Source organism: Rhinatrema bivittatum, chromosome 13 (genome assembly GCF_901001135.1).
Source record: "Rhinatrema bivittatum chromosome 13, aRhiBiv1.1, whole genome shotgun sequence".
Classification (NCBI taxonomy): Eukaryota; Metazoa; Chordata; class Amphibia; order Gymnophiona; family Rhinatrematidae; genus Rhinatrema; species Rhinatrema bivittatum.
In genome coordinates this window covers 10,571,930-10,591,721 of record NC_042627.1, presented here as the reverse complement: position 1 = coordinate 10,591,721, position 19,792 = coordinate 10,571,930, and the positions used below count along the sequence as shown (strand labels likewise).

Below are 19,792 nucleotides of genomic sequence, written 5' to 3'. Positions count from 1 at the left end.
AGGTTGCAGACCCCTGTCCTAAAGTCTTCCTCTAGAGGCTGAGATCACTCATTACCTTTTTTGGTGCTTGGTAAAAAAAAAATGCATATGAATAATTAAACTGCAGCAAGAGACACTCCCCGGACATAGTGCATTGTACTTCTTGTGCCTGGAAAAATCTCTTGCAGAATGTCTGAAGTGCTTTGAAGAGCCAATAAACTTTATGCTGGTTCTGGCTGCACGAAGCAGGTTATTGCTAAAAAGTGTTTCAGTTGTTTACCCAAGTCTGATAATTCAAAAATTAATATTTCACAATCCATTTTTCCCACTCATTAAACTATTTGCAGACACTCCCTTCCCCTTCTACCGTCTCTTTTGTAGTGCTGCCTTTTTGATAGCTCAGTCCAGCTCAAGACCACAGAGCTAAACCAGGGACCCTGCTCTCCTACCATGTGAGTAGAGGATACTTTTGTTTAATTTCCAAAAACTGAATCAGATGACTGGGCAGGGATTGCCCTGCTTCACACTGAAGCTGGTAAATTTAGGGTGCTCACAGGGCTCCAGGTCATAAGAAAAGGGTGAGTTGCGGGGGAGGATCTCAGTTTAAAGGTTTTTGTCATATTAAGATATTTCTAGAGCTCACCTGTTCCTTTTCACTTGGAGCTAGGTGGCCATGTTCTAAATTTGATCCTTCTCTTATTCTTGATTCTATCACTTTGCTTTTTGACCTGCTCTTGGTTTCATATGGATTTCATGTTATGTAAAGAATATTTTATAAGGGGAGGATGAAGCTCTACATGTTCAATGCATCGGGCACAGGATGTCTGGATTCCAGTCCTGACTCGTTCATTGCATTGTTGCCAACCTATCTCCGTGTCATTGTAAGAGGTTAATCCACTCCTCGTTTTCTACCACCCATGGCAATGCATCCTAGGGGACAAAAAAAGAGCATTAAGATGGAAAGTTAGAAAAACAGGACTGGATAAGTATCTCATAATGAAACGGGGTAAGGTTAGAAACCCTGTGTGCGACTTTGAGCAAGGCATTATCTTCTGGTGCCTCAGTTTGCCCAAAGGTATTTGGGTAACAAGAATGACAGCATTCTCTTCTCCCATCCCTTTGGGGCGTAGCATGCTAAGGGGGTCATTTTCAAAAACCCAGTTACACTCTTAAAGGTGCATTTTCAAAACATTGCATGCATAAACTATAGCATATATGTGCAGAAGTAGCTGCTACTCATGTAGTCTATATTAAAGTAAAAAATATGTGTGATGTTCATGTGCACATATACAAAGAAGGGACAGTCAAAGGGTGTTCCAGGGTGGGGCTAGCAGTTTCGCCCGTAAGTTGCTATTTTAAATTAGACTTACATGTACACATTTTCCAAATTATGTATTTTTGCACCTAATAATTATCTGGCGTAAGTGATACTAAATGTGTTTTTTGTGTACTGTTGGCTGGGTGGGACACCTGGGTGGATTGAGGGGGTTCAGGCTGAAGAACTAGGAGGGTCTCAATGACCTGGAGAAGGACTGGGAGAACTGGTGGACTGATTGGTAAACTGGTAAACTTCCTTGACACGTGCATGTTTTAAATATAGCCAACTTATACGTGTAAATCAGGACTTATGCAAATAAGTCTTAGTTTACTTTCATGTATAAAATATATGCACATATATATTTAAAATAGATGAGTAAAAACATATATTCAATCCATTGATATAAGTGGTTTCAAAGCATTGCATGAATTCACAGGTAAGCCTATGTAGAATTATGCATATCTTATAAAACACGCACATATTATATGCAAGTATAATAAAATATGCATGCAGCCATAGACATGCGTATATGCCACCACAAGCAGTTGTCCTCCCTAAATGCATGTAAGACCTTTTGAAAATTCAAAGACATATTGTAGCAATTTTCAAAATCTCACATGCATAAAACCCAGTTTTGAAACTTACCCCCATAGTGTAGAAATTCTGAAATTAAACTGCCATGGTAGTCACTTCAGAGGTGCCTGCATATGAATTTCTAAAGACCTGTGATTGTAAAGAGAACTTTTTCAATTAAAGCACATCTAAATTATTAATATTATTATAATAAGTTGAATTTCTAAGAAGACATTCAGTAACTGCTCTGGTAATTTATTTATAAAAGTGCTAATGAAAGATAAGAGTAAGGTGAACTCAAGGTGATTCACAACCCATTAATGGAGCAGTCAACAGCCCAGATATAATAAGAATTGAGTAAAAAAAATGCTCGCTGATAACTTGTTGGTTTAAGGCCAGTGAAATAGCTATGTTTGATTTTTAGGCTTTCTTTTTCTGAAGAGAAAAAGAAAGAACCCTTTTATAGCTAAATTATTTCCGTCCATCTGTCTATCCATCAGTCACTGCCTCACCACACCGGAATGGCTTGGCAGACTTCACCAAAACTAGGTGGACTGTCTGTAATCGTTGATCTCACCCTACCTGTTGAATGGCAAGTGTGTCTGAAGAATGGTTCCTACATGCAAGACCACTTTGGTTAGTGGCGCTGTTGGCACCTGAGTGGTGCAAGACCTGTGCTGTCTTTGCTATGCTCCCTGCTTGGAATCATTTTGCTGTTTCGGTGTTGGTGGACCCTTGCTGTAGACTGTCCACACTATGGAGAAAGCACAGTGAATGAAGAGAAGAGGTGTGACACCTACATGATTAGTGCCATTAGACACTCGGCACTGTGTATGACCAGGATAGAGCAATTATTTCTTCTTTTTTAAAAAAAATAATCTCTTTATTATAGTGAGAAGCATCACACAAACATCAATGTCCTTAAAAATATATATATATTACAAATGTAAACGAAAGACATGGCAATAATGTTTTATGACTAACCTCTCACCGTATAAATGTTGTTAATGTCCCCCCCACAGACACCATCCATAACTATACACACCATAGCTCATTCCCTCCACATACATTCCCCCAATGACTTCCAATGGCAAAATATTTCATAATTTCACCTGCTTTGAAGGTGGTGACATTTAATCTCAGAGGATGAATTATTATTTCATAAAAATTTATAACTGCTTCAAACAAAAGATTACCTATGAGATCTCTACAGGGTCTTTTGATACAGAGTATAATTATTAGATCTCCTCTTAAATATCATATATATATATAAAGGGAATACAGTTGAATCTCAATGACATTCATTGAAACAACAGTCCTGTGAAACAATTACAAAGTATCCTTTCTTGTGGACTGAAATTCAACTGTATTCCCTTTTTAATGACGGTATCTTTTGTGACCCATTTGCAAGTCACAAAGTATCTTTATTGAAGTCCAGCTCTATTGCAAGTGTGTCATTGTTTTATTATAAACACTTTGTATATATTTTACAATGTTTTATGTTGATATCTGTACATGTTATAAATGCATAACAATACATACTAGAAGTAGTGTGAATGAGGAATGATTGACTAAGGCAAGTGATAAATACATGTGTGTGTGTTATTGTACAAATTTTATTTTATGAAATATTTTTAAAATAGTTGTGATATTCTTTGCCATTGTCTAATAAAACTTGCAACATTAATCACCTTTCAAATCATTGTTGTGTTCTGGTATGGTTGTGAACCCTCAATCGTAGTGAGAGCTGACTCCACCCACAGGGAGGAGCCCTGTGGGGACTCACCACGATAGGCGTGGCTTGAGCTGAGATGGACACAGATAGTAACGAGACTTTATTATACTGGAACATAGGTGAAGTGCCCACTGAGTGGGAAGTAAGAGTCCAGAGTAGTAAGGTTGCCCAGTGATGATATCCCTGGCAGTGGCCTGCAGCGCGGGGTACGCCGAGAATCTGCACTGTCGTTGGTAGCAGAGGTGAAGGAGGTCAGCAGAGCTGGGTAGATGAAGGTACCCACTCTGTAGTGTAGAAGATGGTCTGCTGAGGCAGACATGGTAGTGGCCTGAGGCACGGGGTACACCGGAGGTTCCATCAGTAGACTGGAAGTAAACGAGAAGCGTACTCACAAGGTTGAACAAGGCTGAGTCCCAAATGTGAATAGACGGATTCCACAGGCAGGAAGGCCTTCCGAGGAGCGGATAGCCAGAACGCGACAAGGCCCCCGAGGAGCGGGTACCTATAGCGTCCGAGTCCCGGAGTTCAGGAACAAGTTCAGAGTAGCGGATAGCGAAGCGTCTCCAAGTAGAGTGGAATTCAGCAGGAAGGAAGTCCTTACTAACTTGTAGGAAGCATAGGTTGAACAGCTTAAATACACTGGCGGGTGATGTCATGCGGAGGGGCCGCCCCCGAGGTTCCCGCCATGACATATATAAGAGAGGGCCTGGTGCCCGCACGCATGCCCTAGGTAATCCCCGATTCAAGATGGCAGACGGGATCGCTGACGCCATCCCTGGGACTCCGGGGAAGGCGGTGTTTGAAGGCGGAGGCCGCCATTCTTCCGAGAATCGCTGGTGCAGGGAAAAAAGAGGTGAGCATCTGAGGTCGCAGCCGTCTGGGACCGACGGGTGCAACAATCATTTAAAACAATAGTGCTGTTACTTACTATGGGCAGATTAAAAAAAAATACGCACGCGCGAACGAAAGTACGCCGGATTTTAAAAGATAAGCGCATAGCCACACGTATCTTTTAAAATCCGGGGTCGGCGCACGCAAGGCTGCGCAAAATCAGCAGCCTGCGCGCGCCGAGCCGCGCAGCCTGCCTCAGTTCCCTCCATTCCCTCTGAGGCCGCTCCGTCCCCCCCCCCCACCTTTCCCTCCCTTCCCCTATCTAACCCCTCCCCCCCCCCGGCCCTACCTAAATCCCCCCCACCTTGTTCGATGGAGTTAAGCCTGCCGCGCTGGCAGGCGTAACTTGCGCGCGCCGGCTGGCCAGGCCCCGACACAGGCCGCTGTGTCGGGGCACTCGGCCACGCCCCCAGATCGCCCCAGACTGCAGACACGCACCCCCGGATACGCCCCCGGACCACAGACACGCCCCCCTGGTCAGTTAAGTAGCTTCACACTAAGGGATCTGACGACCTTTTCAATTTCATTCTGTTTTTCCTGGGCTGGCAGATCATTTTATACAGCTGCATTGTCCTCCCCCTTTTTTCCCCCTACAGTTCCCTTAAATGATAGCTTGCTCAAACCTTTCTCTCTTGTGTGTATGTGAGGGTTCATTTACCATGTTTGTTACTATGTGTTAGTATTGTTGTGCTATGGGAATGTTACTATATTGCTGTCATTCAGTTTACTCAAGGCTGACCAAGGGCCAGACTCACAACTAAGATGTGTTACAATAGGCCTAATACTATATGGGTTCCAAGTGTCGTTTTTTGCAGGGGTTTCTGGGTGGCACTTGTAGCAGTGAATATTTTTCTGTACAACAAACTGGTGCCAGCATAGTAAAACAATTGATAATGTGGTTTTAACATGTTTTGTTTTGTTATTGTTTCAGTGAATTTTGTAATAAGAGATTTTGTACATTTAATAATGCACATATGATATTGATGGAGATACTCTTGTATACATATGCACATATATAAATAAATAAATATATAGACAGAAAAAGTTGAGGATGTATTGAGAGAAAGAAAGAGAGGCGGCTGGGTTGTAGTGGTTTTTAAGAAGGATCTTAAAGTGTTTTCAGTGTCTTTTAAGAATGTGAAGTGTTCTGAAGGGTCGTCGATTCGGATTCATGTTGGTGTCAGCTGTTAATGATGCTGATATAATGTCACTGCATTTACAATACCAAAGGTTGATTTTACTTGGTTATTTCACTGCATTATGAAGATAGCTAGTCCTTATTAGTTAGAAATTTTACATCAGCTATAGCGGTAGGGAAGCTATATTATCTTATCATAGAACCCATTCATAGTTCTGGGCACATATTAGATTTAATTTTAGTTGATGAACAGGTTGTGGACGGTAGTGTGATATCTGTGATCAAAAACATGTATGTACCTTGGTCTGATTAGCACCTTTTGTTATTTGAGATGCAGTATCAAGGTTTGGGGAAAGATTTTGGATCTTCATTAATTTGTAGAAGGAAAATATTTATTAGATATTGATTTATTCAAAAAGATTGTGAGGAGATAGATAAAACTATGAATTTGGATCTCCCTTCGCAAGCAGTAGAGTAGTGGAGTGGAAGAGTAGCCTAGTGGGCTACAAACCAGCAAAACCAGGGTTCAAATCCCACTGCTACTTCTTGCGACCTTGGACAAGTCACTTTATCCTCAGGTACAAACTTAGGCCTAAGCCACAATGTTTTATTGCAGGAGAGGTCACATTGTTATGGGAAGTTTCACTGTGATAGTGAGCCCCTCCCTTGAAAAAACATCACAGTGCTATGGTGCATTGTTTTGTCTCACGGCAAAACACCGCATGAGAAAACAATGTGGCATTGGCACTTTAGGCAATGTAGTGGCCCTAATCTCACAGGGCTGCCATCATCTTAAAGGGCCAATACCTAAAAAACGAAGTGCCATGCCAATAAGAAAAAGTTGAGCGGGAGTCAAAGCTGACCCACAGGTCACCAGGGGTTACCACTTGAAGTGATCCTAACACCCAAAAATGAAAAAAAAAAAAAAAAGCTAGCTCAAGAATGGTCCCCTGTTATGGGTTCAGACCATGCACACTGGTATCCTAGCCAGGGGCTCTGAGCTGGGGGGCTAATCCCATATAAAAACACACTTACTGGGATTATACCAGGGGGCATGAATCCAGGGGCTTATCCCCTACACAAATGGCCACACAAAATTACTGGGATTATATCTGGGGGCTTGGACTCAGGAGCTTATCCCCTACATAGAGAGCCACACACAAACTTGGATTCAGTGCGTCACGGTTCCAGGTAAGAAAGTAAGTTTATTTGAGCAGTAGGAGGATAGAACAAATAAAATCAGATCATGTAGAAGAAGTAATGGTAGATAATGTGTAGGCAGGAAGAGAGAAGAGGGACATCACTTTTTCCAGTCACTCAAGGTCTGTTCTGTGCCTTTCAAGGTTTGCAGCACAGAATGTGACAGATGGACAGACGAGCCAAAGATGCACGACATCCATCCAAATGGATCTATTTGTTCATTTCTCTCTTATTCCTGCGGTAAGCAGCACTGGCAGCAAGTCAACTGCTTCATGGCGTCAAATGGAAAGAAGGGAGACCGAAAATATCCAGAGCAGCACAATTCAGAATTTAAAGACATGACAAGAGTCTTGGCCGCTCCTAGACGATCAGTGTCAGTGATTTAAAGTCCCTAGCCTATAGCCAGGAAATGTTACTTATTTGGCATTGTTCAAGTACTCTAAAAGTAGCTGTTTTTCCACCCACTTCAATTACTTGTCAAGCATTCCTATATACTTAAAGGGAATCTGGTCCAATAATCCTGATTGTTTGCTGCCTGCAGAACACCCAAGGTATGCAGTCATTTATAACAATGCTTAAATGCAGCCTATTTGTCACTGTCATATTGTAAGAAAGCCATCCATTCTGCCGTCGGTATGTAGATCCTTATAAGAGTGAAAGACAGTTCAGAAGACTGGTCCCACACAGATTATTATTTTATATTTACTATATTTTGCACACTACTTGTGCAATAATCCTTGTGAACCAGTAGTTTCTACTGGCAGTGAATGCCCTGCCTGGAGCAGCTTCGCCTTAGGTGTCTAATCCAGTCACTACTTGTGTAGAGGGAATTATGGCTATTATAACCTAAATAGGAGCTTTAAAAGGGTCCTGGATATTTCTTTTAAAAATAGTTAACAAACATTTCAAACCAGTCAATGAAAGAGAGTATTCCAGAGGATTAATGCCTAGTGTTCTAGCCAATCAGATAACGCAGAATCTAACTCTGTGCATCCTATTAAGATGATAATTCATATTAATAAAAAGCCTTTTCCTCTTTCAGGTTCTTATTACTTTGTTACTGTCATATATACAACGGCGAACTCGGCCACATAAGATTGATGACAAGCTGCCTCTGGGACAAAGGTTTGGCATCACCGTGTAAGTGTGCTACACCTGTTCTCCTCATAGACATACAAATGGAGCAGCACAATAGTTTATAATTAAATGCTGCATACTCAGAACTAACTGGAGTATCCAATCCACGGTCATTTATTTTATAAATTTACTAGCTGACACCCAGTGAAATTCACGAAAAGATGCTGTTACCTCCTGTGCCGCTGCTAATCACCCTATCTCCCAGACCAGCCCCATCATCTCCATCCAGTGTGGGGGCTGTGGGTCCATTCCACAGCCCCTTCCTCCCCTCTCTGGATATTGCTGAGCACAGCCTTCACCTTCTTCCAGTCACTAGGTCCCATGCCTCACTCTGGTCCTGCGGCCCCCACATCATGCGCTATTCCCCTTGCACTCAGAGCCGCACTAGCGTGGTTTCTGACAGACGGATGCCATGTAAGCACTACCCAAGCATATGATATATATTAGATGGAAACAAAGAAACATAGGGCTGATGTACTAAATAGAGCTGGCATCGGCTATTTAACATGTAAATGCAGGGTTTATTGTGTGTACTAACAGCCAATGCTAATGACATGCAAATGAGGCAGATAGTAAAGTACACACATACTTTACTTCTGGACATTGTTATCACATGTGCATCTTAATAGCTCTCTTTCTCTGTGTTAACACACTTTCGTACATCGTCTTTTATGATGGTAGATAAGACCGAAAGGACAATTTAAGTCTTTGGTATCACAGCCTTTACCTTCAGTTCCTCAGCAGTAAGGATCCTCAATGCTTGTCCAGCATTTTTATTGTATTTTTATGAAACGTTCGAGTTTCTGATGACCATGCCGTTGTTCTTTCAGTTTTTATTTGTCCTCTGCTAACCAGCTATTTGTTACCTAGCCAAACTGTTCCTTTGAGTCTGATCATTTGATGGACTGATATGTTCTCTGGCTCTGGTTCTGCACATTTACCCACAGAGGGTTGCGTGATAGCAGCAGCCGGATGTGCAGCTGTGAACGTCTTGTGCTGTGTTTGCTGCTTCCATTGTGCTGTTTCTGGGGCCCGGGAATCACATATGGCGGTCCCAGCCTTACATGGGGTAAAGAGTACCGGTGCACATACTTTTATCCTTGGGAGAAAGGGGCATTCCCTGGGGGGGGGGGGGGGGGGGGGGTGCAGACAGAGGTTGGGGAAATTAAAGTACATGTAGAGATTTAAGTTTCAAATAGCTGTGCACATTTTATCCCGTGGACTCGACTGCACAAATAGCAGGTGTAGATCCAGTGGGGACTGAATTCTCTGCTTTGCAGGTTCAATTTTCAGAGAGAAACTCTGCAGGGGGTTTCCCTTTGAAATTTCATTTATTTACTTTGATTTTTTTTCTCGTTATTCCTGCACTAGTTCACAGCAAGTTACAATAAAAACAGGCCCTCGGGTATAAACTGCCCAGAGAAAACTCTTCTGCTTTATATGGAAAACAGGTTGACCATAGAAACAGGCCATTTTTCAGTGGCATGTGTATGTGTATTGTTGCACACTTCCTTCTCCCAAAACTGAAGGCAACCACATATACCTGAGTGCACATGCAATGCTTCTATTCTGATGGACGTACAGTAGCTGTGTTATATTTTCTGAGCTTGCTGTGTCATATATGCCGAGCAGTTTTGTACTTGCTGATAAGTTGTAACGTATCTACACTACATTTTCTTGTATATGTAATGCTCACTTTAGTGGCAAATAAAATAAGAGAGTCTTGATTCTGGGCGTTTCTGTTCTGGTGCTGAGTAGCATATTGGATTGAATCGGGCTCATTGGACAATGGTGTCCATTTCAGAACAGGAACAATTTTACCCTTTTCTCCTCTCTGGCCATCTAACTGTGCCCTAATGGAACTCTTGCATCAATGCCCTCAATGCCCTCAGATTGCTCTTCAATGGCCTCTTCATCCTCAAACCCACACCTTCCAATCCTGCAAAGGGAATCTCATACAATGACTTTATGGTTCCAACTTATCTAATTTTTATTTACTCTTCTAGGGTACCAGCGATAAAAATAACAATGCAATGAGTCACAGGCTCCAAACTACAGAAATCTTAACACATAGCCTTGGATACACACAGATACTACATCTTGATAACAGCAAATAAAACATTTAGAGCTCCCTCAGTGGCAGTTTCAGATTGCTTTATTGGCATGACATAAGAACATAAGATATGCCATACTGGGTCGGACCAAGGGTTCATCAAGCCCAGCATCCTGTTTCCAACTGTGGCCAATCCAAGTCACAAGTACCTGGCAAGTACCCAAACATTAAATAGATCTCAAGCTACTATTGCTTATTAATTAATAGCACTTTATGGATTTTTCCACTAGGAATTTATCCACATCTTTTTTAGGACCTATGGGTCCCCACCGTCAGCAGGTGGAGTGGGCTGAAGTTAAAGGCCACTGGAGCTTCACCTATACCAGCCCTCGTTCCCCTCGGGTTGAACCTTTGGGTGCCGGAGCCAGCAGGACTCAGGTGGGCCTCAGATTTAGCTAAGGATGGAAGGTGGTTCAGCCCAGAGATAGCAGCCGGTAGATGGAGTAGTCCTATCCTGGACAGGATTCGGAACTAGAACCCGGGTGCCAAAGGAACAATAGGTAGCTGAAGGCGCTCAAGCAAAGGAAGACCTAAGCCTTGTAAGTCCACGTCCAGAGAATAGGCAAAGAGAGGCATCACTGACAGGCAAGGATCGGAGCTGGTGGCAAGTAGAAGTTGTGGCAAGCAGTGTAGACTGTGAACACAGGAGAGACTGTAGCATAGTCATTCAAAGCAAGGATCAGGGCACCGAGAAGGCAGGCATGGTCAATCAAAGCAATGGTCAGGGCATTTGCCCAGAGGTTTCTTAGAGCATTTTCTTGTAGTAATCTTTATAGCCAATTTAAAATGTCCCAGATCTATTGTATTTTATTTTTATTTAATACAAAAATTTATGAATCTCTTTCCAGGTTTACGTTAAAATTGCACAAAGCAATGGACAAAATCAAAAACATTTGAAGGTGAATTTTCAAAAGTTGCACGCATAAAAATCAGCTCATGAGCATACAAAATAGCGAATACAGGAGTGCGTGCTATTTTAGAACTCTCAACCTGCATGCATATATCAGGGTACACCAGTAAATTTGCACATGTAAAAAAGGGGTGGGACAGGGGTAATCCAGGGAGTGGGCCGACGTTTACGCATACAAATGTGTCACCTTACCCGTGTATATTTACTACTCCTCACTATCTGGCGTAAGTGATTGTTAACATCTTTAAAGTACAAAAAAAATGACTGAGTGAGAGGCCTGGGTGAAATGGGAGGACTTTAGGCTGAGGAGCCAGAAGGATCTTCATGAGCTGCAGATGGAGGGGGTGAACTGGTAGCCTAATTGGTAAAACCGGCTAGTTCATTGTAGTGCGCATTTCAGAAAACCTCCCAACTTAAATGCAAGTAAAAGTCGACTTACAGGAGGTTCATGCATCTAAATAACACGTGTAAGATCTGCTCGGGTATGCCTTTACAATTTGAAGTAAAAATACATGGCTGTATCATTTGTGCACATTCATCTGGCTAAATTCCGATTTATCCAGCTAAGTAGCGCCTTTGCCACTACTTAGATCAGCGGCGGATTCCCGATGAAAACCGGCCTGGGGATTTGCTGCCCAGGCCAGCCCAGAAGATACTACGTGGTCTGCCGGTGCGGCTCTGTCACGGCCGCGCTCGGCAGACACCTGACTAGCGCCACCGGCCCTCCGGGAGATGCCCGATCCCCCGATAGGCCGATCCGCCCCTGACTTAGATGGACACATTTGAATGTATCCGTATAAGTAGCAGCACTTACCCAGACAAGGTCCGATTTATGAAGCTAAGTAGCAACAGGCACTACTTAGCTAGATAAGTCTGAAAAAAGCTCTACTTGTCTGTCTAAGTAGCATTTTTCGGACTTATCTATGTAAGATATCTGGGTAAGTCTAAAAGTACTATTTATCCTGCTATCTGATTTAGCTGGTTATGCAGATAGGTAGCATTTTTACACTTATCTGCCTAAGCAGGCTTATATGGCAGGGCTATACTCCCTCCAGAGGTCATCTCTCTCAGCAGGTCTTCTGAAATGGTACAATCCTGCGCTGCAGAGCCATCCACCCAATGGGGCCGATGCAACAAATTTGCGTAGGAAGCGGGCGCTGAACAGTCAGCGCCTGCTTTCTTAACGCCCTCCAGGGAGGTCGCGTTAGTAAGGAGGCTCTAGGGTGGCTTGCGTGCCCCTAGAGCCTCCTTGCTATCGCAAACCTGATCGGTGTTGGCGTTCCGCCGATTAGGAAAACCGATGCCCAGTCATTCAAGCATCTGTTTCCTGCACCCAACTGCCAGTGGTATTTTTTTTTTTAACTTTATTTAATTTTGTTTTTCCTCCTACTTAATATTAAGTAGGAGGCAGTACAGAAAAGCACTGGTTTAAGGAGCGCTCAGTAATTAACGCCTGCTCCAGGCAGGCGTTAATTACTGAGTGCTAGATGTGCGTCCTAGATGCACATTTTTGTTTTTTTTTTTGCATCTGGAGTGAATGCTAATAGCCTCATTCACATGCATTTGCATGTGATTAGCGCTATTAGCCTCACTCCGCATTGGATGCGCGTTGAATAGGTGCTAATCTCCTTATTGCATTAGGGGATTCATTAGCGCCTATTCAACCTGCATCCAACTGCCTGTTAGAGACGCCTCTGTATTGGATTAACAAGTTTCCAAATAAAGAATCTTAATGGACATTACTTGGCATCTATCGTTTGTGTTGCCCACACGGATTTTTTAGATCGCCTTCCTCCTTGTTTTATCAATCCGACTGCTGCTTACACAGTGCGCTCAGCTGAGCGCACTGTATTGCATCAGCCCCAAGGTGAATAATTAAACTGCATCCATAAGTCCCCACTCGAGGTCTTTAGGTACAAATTGTTCACTGTTCCCACAACTGCAGCGATCAGACTCACATTGACCAGGGCACTCCCAGTTGGGTTACGCAAAGAAAAGAATTTGGGCTCTTTTAGGAAAAAAATTAAAGACATTATTTTATGAACGTTTTTAATTGATTGTTTATATTTTACTTATTGCTGCTACTGGTCTGTTTGTTTTAATGAATTATTTTATCCATGTTTTAGAATTTTTGCTGTGAATGTGGCATGCCAGAGCTTTTAAATAAATAAATGAAGGCAGAGGTTAAGCAGCAGAGATGAAATACAATTAAAGGTGCACATACAGTCTCCAGTTTAGGCCAGGGCCACGTTGTTATATTTGCTGATATACAGTAGATGTGCTATATATTTACTGATATGTTTACAGAAGTAGTGTTCCACTATCTGTTACACTGTATCTCTTTTATATTTGCAGACCTGTTAACTTTCTGAGCAGCTATTCCAACCGCTGGTCTTTTGGAGCAGCCTGGGGTGCAACGGCTAGTACCATGTTTCTGCTTTTCTTTGACGAATATTCCAACTACTTTAACTTTAATGCTCCACCCTGGGCCAAAGGTACAATGCAAAACTATTCCTCATTTACTAAGGTACAATGTCACACCTTTTTTTTTTTCTGTTTTTCCTCCTCAGCAAAACTTCTCTTCTTGCACCTGCCCATGTGGCTCTCATCAGGGAGCCATCATGCACAACCTTAGATATTGCTTTATGCTTCATCATGTTCCCACTCACATAAAGACCAAGGGCCAGATTTTAAAACGTATGCGCGGGCGTAGATTTGTGCGCGCAACCCGGCGCGCACAAATCTACGCCTGATTTTATAACATGTGCGCGGAGCCGCGCACATGTTATAAAATCCAGGGTTGGCGTGCACAAGGGGGTGCACACTTGTGCAACTTGCGCGCGCGGAGCCCCGATGGCTTTACCTGTTCCCTCCCCCACACTCCTTCCCCTATCTAACCCACCCCCCAGCCGTACCTAAATCCCCCCTACCTTTATTTTGTGATTTACACCTGCCTTTGGGCAGGCGTTGGTTGCGCGCGCCGGCCGAGTGCCGGTGCACGATCCCCCGGCACAGCCGGAGGCCTCGGTCCCGCCCCTCCCCCTCCCTGCCCCTTTTTTCAAGCCCCGGGACATATGCACTGAGCCTACTTTGCATAGGCCTGGCGACGCCCAGGAGGGGTAACCATTTTAAAATCTGCCCCATAGTGTTACAGGGTCACCCTGTGACTGAGAAATCCCCCCTTTGCTTCAGGGATGCTTCACACATTTTGGCCAGTCGCAATATGATCAGAAGAATGTTTTCCCCTCCGTAGTGAAAAGCTTAATTGTCACCGTCCATCAAGAGTCATTTTGGCTTCAAATCTATAAAAGTTCTTGAGCTGTATGAACAATCAAATATCTGGAAATAGTCAGCCTAGTCCATTTTTACCCATGAAACAAAATAAAAAAAAAGATTTTTAGCTGTGCTGGGCGGGGAATTATTCAGTCTGTCCAGCAGAAATCCAACCCCGAGCATAATTTCTTGCATACTTGTGAAATTCACATGAGCTGCACAGGACTCCAAGCAGACAGAGGACTCATGAAAGGCTTGTAGTGAAGGAAAGTCAAAGATGGCTTGTCCTCATGAGATAAGGAATACCTTAAGGCAGGATTTTGAAAGGGCCACACGCGCAGATACCGGCAGTTCCACGCATGGCTGGTCCCTGTGCACGCTGTGCGCATTTTCAAAAAGGCCCAGCCGCTCACATAAGTGCCGAGAGGTGCGGAAGTGCCGGGCCATGGAAAAGGGGCAGGCCGGGGGGGCGGGGTCTGGGGGCGGGGGGGCGGGACGGAGGCCGGCCGGTACAACGGCCATTAGCCACTGTTCCGGGCAGCCGGCCACCGCTCTAGAAACTACGAAGGGTTCAATATGTAGTGTGATGTGTCCACTCTCTCTTCAGGCTGCTATGTGGATTGCATTCGTCCCCAAAACAGTGTCTGCATTTCTTCAGGTGGTTCTCCACTGCAGGTGGAGTTTCAAACTTAGGCCTTGATACTTGATTCTTGTGTCGGGGGGTGCATCCATGATGTGCTTATGGGAAAACCCTTTCATAGATCAAGCCCTTCGCACATCTCATCCCTAGCCCTGCATCTCACATCTCTGCAAACCAGGTACGAAGGAGTTGATCCTGCTGGAATTCAAAGCCATTTGGGACGGTTTCATGCATTGTTTTATTCTCTGTCTGATTTCTCATCAACCGATGGCTTGGGAAACCCAGTTTCTATCCCTGACACTCTCCTTTTGGCTCCGCAGTGTTCGTGTACCTGCTCTGTGCTCTGGAGGTCGGGATGGACTATTACCCCTTCTTCATCTGCCTTGCCACCACGCACAAGCTCCTGGGCTCAGTTCTGGGCTTTTTTTATGCCCTTAGCTGGTAATTTGAATCATTTTCTCCATTGATAAACATCAGTTAATGATTAAGTCAATAGCGTTCTCCTTGAGTTTTAGAGCAGGTAGATATATGAAAGACTGATGTGACAGCCCTGTGTCTTGATCTCTCTCCAGGTTCTGTGTGCAGGTTCTGGATCTGTTTCAGTGTCAGAAGAATTCAGATGTATGTATGGGTGACTTGTCATTGTATTTCTCTTGAGCAGCTGCCAGGAAAATATATTGTGGGCACTAAGATTTAATAATGTACACTTGGCTGTGCCCACAACTTTACTTTCAATTGAACAAAGAGTTTAGCGCTCAAAAAATGTGGCACACAAATTAGTGCTCCTCCGTGCAAATTGCACATTAACGAAGGCATTGGCTATTGCTCCCCAATGCAGGGAGATGTGTAGGCTTAAGTCAGGTCTTCCTGACACTGGAAGTTTAACTCCTGGTCGGAGGTGGGATAAAGTTTCTGAAGCTGGTGTTAGTTTATGGGGCTGAACCTGGAGTGGGTAGTGCAGGGGTCTGTACACGGGATTTATGTGCATAAAATAGAAGTGCACAAGTCATGCTCTCTGCGTGTAAAACATGCTTTGTTTTCCTCATGTTTTGGGTGCAAATCAGGATGCGCTGGGGAAAAAAAATTTCATTTCATTTTTTTAAATTTCCTTCTTGGGGGGGTGTTTTTCCATGAATTTCATTTTAATTAATGTTTATTTCATTTACTTAAGTTTAGAAAAATGAAATAAACATTTAAAAAAATCCCAAAAATGGATTTAAAAAAAGAAATGGTCTTCCAGAGGCCTCCCTATCACCCATCCCCCATATTGGGGGAAATCTCAGGATTTCACCCTGAGGGAGTTTGCATCAATTGCACCGGTATCAGGGGAAAATGAGAAATCTCAGGGCTCAGCCACTCCCCTTCCTCACTAAGTCTGCAGAGAAGAGGAGAAGTGGGGAGGGCCTGGAGCAGACACTGCAAGCAGCGTGTGGGGAGAAACTGGAGAGGGGCTACAAAAAACCTCAGTCCGCAGCTGTGATTCCAGGACCCGAGAATCCCTCGGCTAAGGGTAGAGCGAGGATGCATAAGTCATGGAGCTGAGACTCGTAGAGGGAGGGAAGCAAAAATACCGCTGGGGTCAGGGACAAAAGAAGGGGGTCATCTCAGGAGGGTGGACAGGGGATGTGGATGGGTGGGAGAAAAAGAGAGAGTGGGGGAGTGGAAGGGAGAAAGCTGTTACAGATTATTCCGTTCCTTCCCTCTGCTAATCAATAATCAATAGCAATCTCAGGGTGACCACAACTCAAACGTTCCCAGGTACGCCCATCCCTCCCACCCCGAAAAATGCTGGGACCAAGACTGTCCCCAACCCCCATTTATCAGGTTCGGGGGGGGGAGGGAACCTGAATAAGAGGTCGGGTCACAATGCGTTAGCCTAGGTCCAGGTCTAATGCCGGGGCCCGACCCAGAGACCAGATCCTGACTCCTGGGTGCCTCCTGAGGCCGGGAACCAGCCCCGGAGGCTGGAACCAGGCTGCCGTGATCCTCTGCTGGGGACCTGCTGGAGTAACTTAGCTCCTGAACCTTCCTCTTCAGCCGAGCGCACCACTTCATTTAAACTGCTGTACGTCCAGATGTTGTCCCCTGCTGAGGAGGAAGGCACCAGAGTATTTCAGCACAGAAACTTAAAGACTCATTTTCATGGGGACTGTGTTTACTTTCCTTTGTAGCCTTAATTCAGGCTTCGTTCAAGTTGAGTACTTACTGTATTGCTTACAAGAGCTGTAACGCACAGGGTCTGTTATTAAAACTACAAGGAATAGTTTAAAACTGAAAAAAGCGATGTTCTTCAGCCCAGCCGATTCAAAAGGTCAGCGTGGTGGACCTGAGAAATATAACACTACATACTCTGAAAAGGAGAAAAATCATATTTACTCCATGTCTAGAAATCGATGCACGCTTGGAGAATCCTTCTTGACTCCCTAGTGACTCCCTAGTGATGCTACAAGCCCCGTAGACTCCAACCAGGTTTAAGGACTCTGAGATGCAAGGCACTCAGCAACAAGACACAAGCCCCTGTAAAAATAACGTAATTTAAAAAACTATTTATACCTTTCAGTGCTGGACACATCTATGTTTTAGCACCATATAGCATCATCAAAGAGTCTTTTCTTGTCATTAATGAATTTTGCATGCATTTAAAGAGATATAAAACGGTAAGTACTGATTTCTGTTGATCTCACATTATTTACTTTTTGATCTCTCTAAGGGTTCATGGCTGACCTTCGACAAACTGATGCCCATGCCATCTCTATTCTGCTGTTTGTTTTTGATGGGTCGCTTCATACAAATATTTGCAACAACCGTGGCAGCCTATCGGCGAGCAGAATCCATCGAGGTATGTGCACAGCCATGAACAGAAAGTCATTAAGTATATCAAACTCATTCTTGATTGCTTATAATATCAGTGAATGGAGAAATGCACGAGATATTAAGTCGGAGGGTGCACAGAAAAGCAGTTTTTTTTCTGCTTTTCTGTACACTTGCCCGGTGCAGTCAGAATTTAACTCCTGCCAAAGGCAGGAGTTAAATTCTGAGAGTAAAATGTGCAGCTTGGCCGCACATTTTGCTTTTTGTATTGCGGGTGAATAGCTAATAGGCTCATCAACATGCATTTGCATGTGATGAGCCTATTAGCTATTCACCCGCATTTTCCATGTGCGCATTTTCCATGTGCTACTACCTCTTACTGTATAAGGGGTAAAAATAGCGCGTCAAAAACACGCGGCCAAACGGGGGCTAACGGTGCGCTCATTCTGTATTGGCCTGATTGTGATTATCATGTCCCAGCAACCCCTCCCCTCTGGGGTTGATAAGCTGCAAAAGTAATGGTTAACCCTTTGCTTTCTGGGTGGAAACAATTTTCCGCTGCCATTTTTCTAACGCTTACATTAATTATCCTTCTAAAGGTAACACTTTGTTAGCTTCCTTGCATTGCATTTTATTTGTGCTATGCTAGAATGATATCCCTTTGTGCACGCTGCAAACTGTGCAATGTTGGTTTATATTATGTATGTTCATTTGTTTACCACACTGAGCAAAATGGATTTGCAGAATATGAGGTTTAATTAAATAAGTAATCTGAGGACAAGGAGAAAAGATCCAGATATCATTCAACACTGAAATCTATGGGCCAAAAGATAGGAAATGAAAAAAAAAAATGATGGTAGGGGTATAGGGGTTAAGTTGTAGGCCAAGAAATGAAGGCTTGGTGTTTCTTAATGTGCCCTCCTTCCCTGAAGTCTGGTCACCCCAGAAGCAACTTCCCAATGGGGTGAAAACTTCCCAAGGTGCCACTCTGACATAAAACATTGGCAAGTAACAATCCTGTGGATCCCTAGTAGCTCATCAAAGAGTTTTCAATGGCTTTGGAGTCCTCAGACCCCCTGCTATTGGCAGGCTGACCCTCAGCAAAAATAACCATGGGGATGTTATCAGAGCCCCCAGCTCTCCCCTAACCCTGGATCTCATTTTACTAAGGACTTTCTCCAAGGAAAAAACCAAAAAAAGCCAAGTATCTTAGACCCTCGGTGCGTCACACAGATGTCTTTTTCTATTAAACCTTATTGTAGGAGGAAGAGCCGTTCTTACCAGGTCATCAGTTTAACCACGTCAAGCTACTGCTGCGAGGGAAACGCGACAGGTGAGTGTCTCCTCTTGCGCGCACACTGATCGGCGCTCTGCGTGGCGCGTTATTCTTAAACAAGCCTTCCATTAAGGAAGCGCATCTTCAGAAACACCTCCCTCCCCGGAGAGCATGTTTGGTGGGAGAGCCAGCGTTATAGAGTGCTTTGCCAGCTGAGCGTCAGGAGATCGTACGTGGATTGTAAGTCATTTCATAAGGAACTGAAATCGTTATCTTTATCGGCAGGGCTTTCCCTTGAATGTTTAACTTTAGGTGGCTTAGGACCCAATGTATTTCAGGAACGTATGGGATTAGATTTTAGTTAAATGTTGTTTGTGCCGTATGTGCTGGTTTTATGCGTATGTTTTCTTAATGTTATCTGTCTAGAATGGTCTTCCTAATATGGGCAGAATATAGGAGACGTAAATAACAAAATATTCTAGCACAGGGATACTATCTCCTATTGGCTGGATGTGAGCACTGTAACGTGAACCATAGCACTTCTGCCTGCCGTACCAGTAGTGCAAACTGGTTTTCACCATATGAACCCTCTGCTTAATAGCGTGGGATCAATTTAACATTTGGGATCCTGCCAGGGACTGGGTCTGACCCAGTATGGCAATTCTTATGTTCTTATTCTAAAGCATAGAAGCAGTTCGTTTTATTATGTACCTCATACTTTTTCCATTTTAATACTAATTATTATTATTAAATAATACATAATAATATTTTATTAAATGAATGTGCGCTTATGTTTCC

At 43.7% G+C, this 19,792-nt stretch overlaps 1 protein-coding gene across 3 annotated transcripts in view; it reads left to right on the top strand.

Annotated features, from left to right (window-relative positions):
* Positions 1-339: 339 nt before the first annotated feature.
* LOC115075238 (stimulated by retinoic acid gene 6 protein-like) overlaps positions 340-19,792 on the top strand; it is a 40,015-nt gene continuing 20,562 nt past the window's right edge. Inside the window, exons 1-8 of one of the 3 annotated variants that reach the window (XM_029575529.1) lie at positions 340-431; positions 6,978-7,074; positions 7,877-7,974; positions 13,350-13,489; positions 15,228-15,348; positions 15,480-15,528; positions 17,618-17,746; positions 18,981-19,051. In XM_029575529.1, coding sequence (XP_029431389.1) covers positions 430-431; positions 6,978-7,074; positions 7,877-7,974; positions 13,350-13,489; positions 15,228-15,348; positions 15,480-15,528; positions 17,618-17,746; positions 18,981-19,051 — 707 coding nt within the window. In that variant the 5' untranslated portion in view covers positions 340-429. Of the gene's footprint in view, positions 432-6,977; positions 7,386-7,876; positions 7,975-13,349; positions 13,522-15,227; positions 15,349-15,479; positions 15,529-17,617; positions 17,747-18,980; positions 19,052-19,792 lie in introns of all 3 variants that reach the window. The other 2 variants (XM_029575530.1, XM_029575531.1) reach the window with 2 other exon arrangements.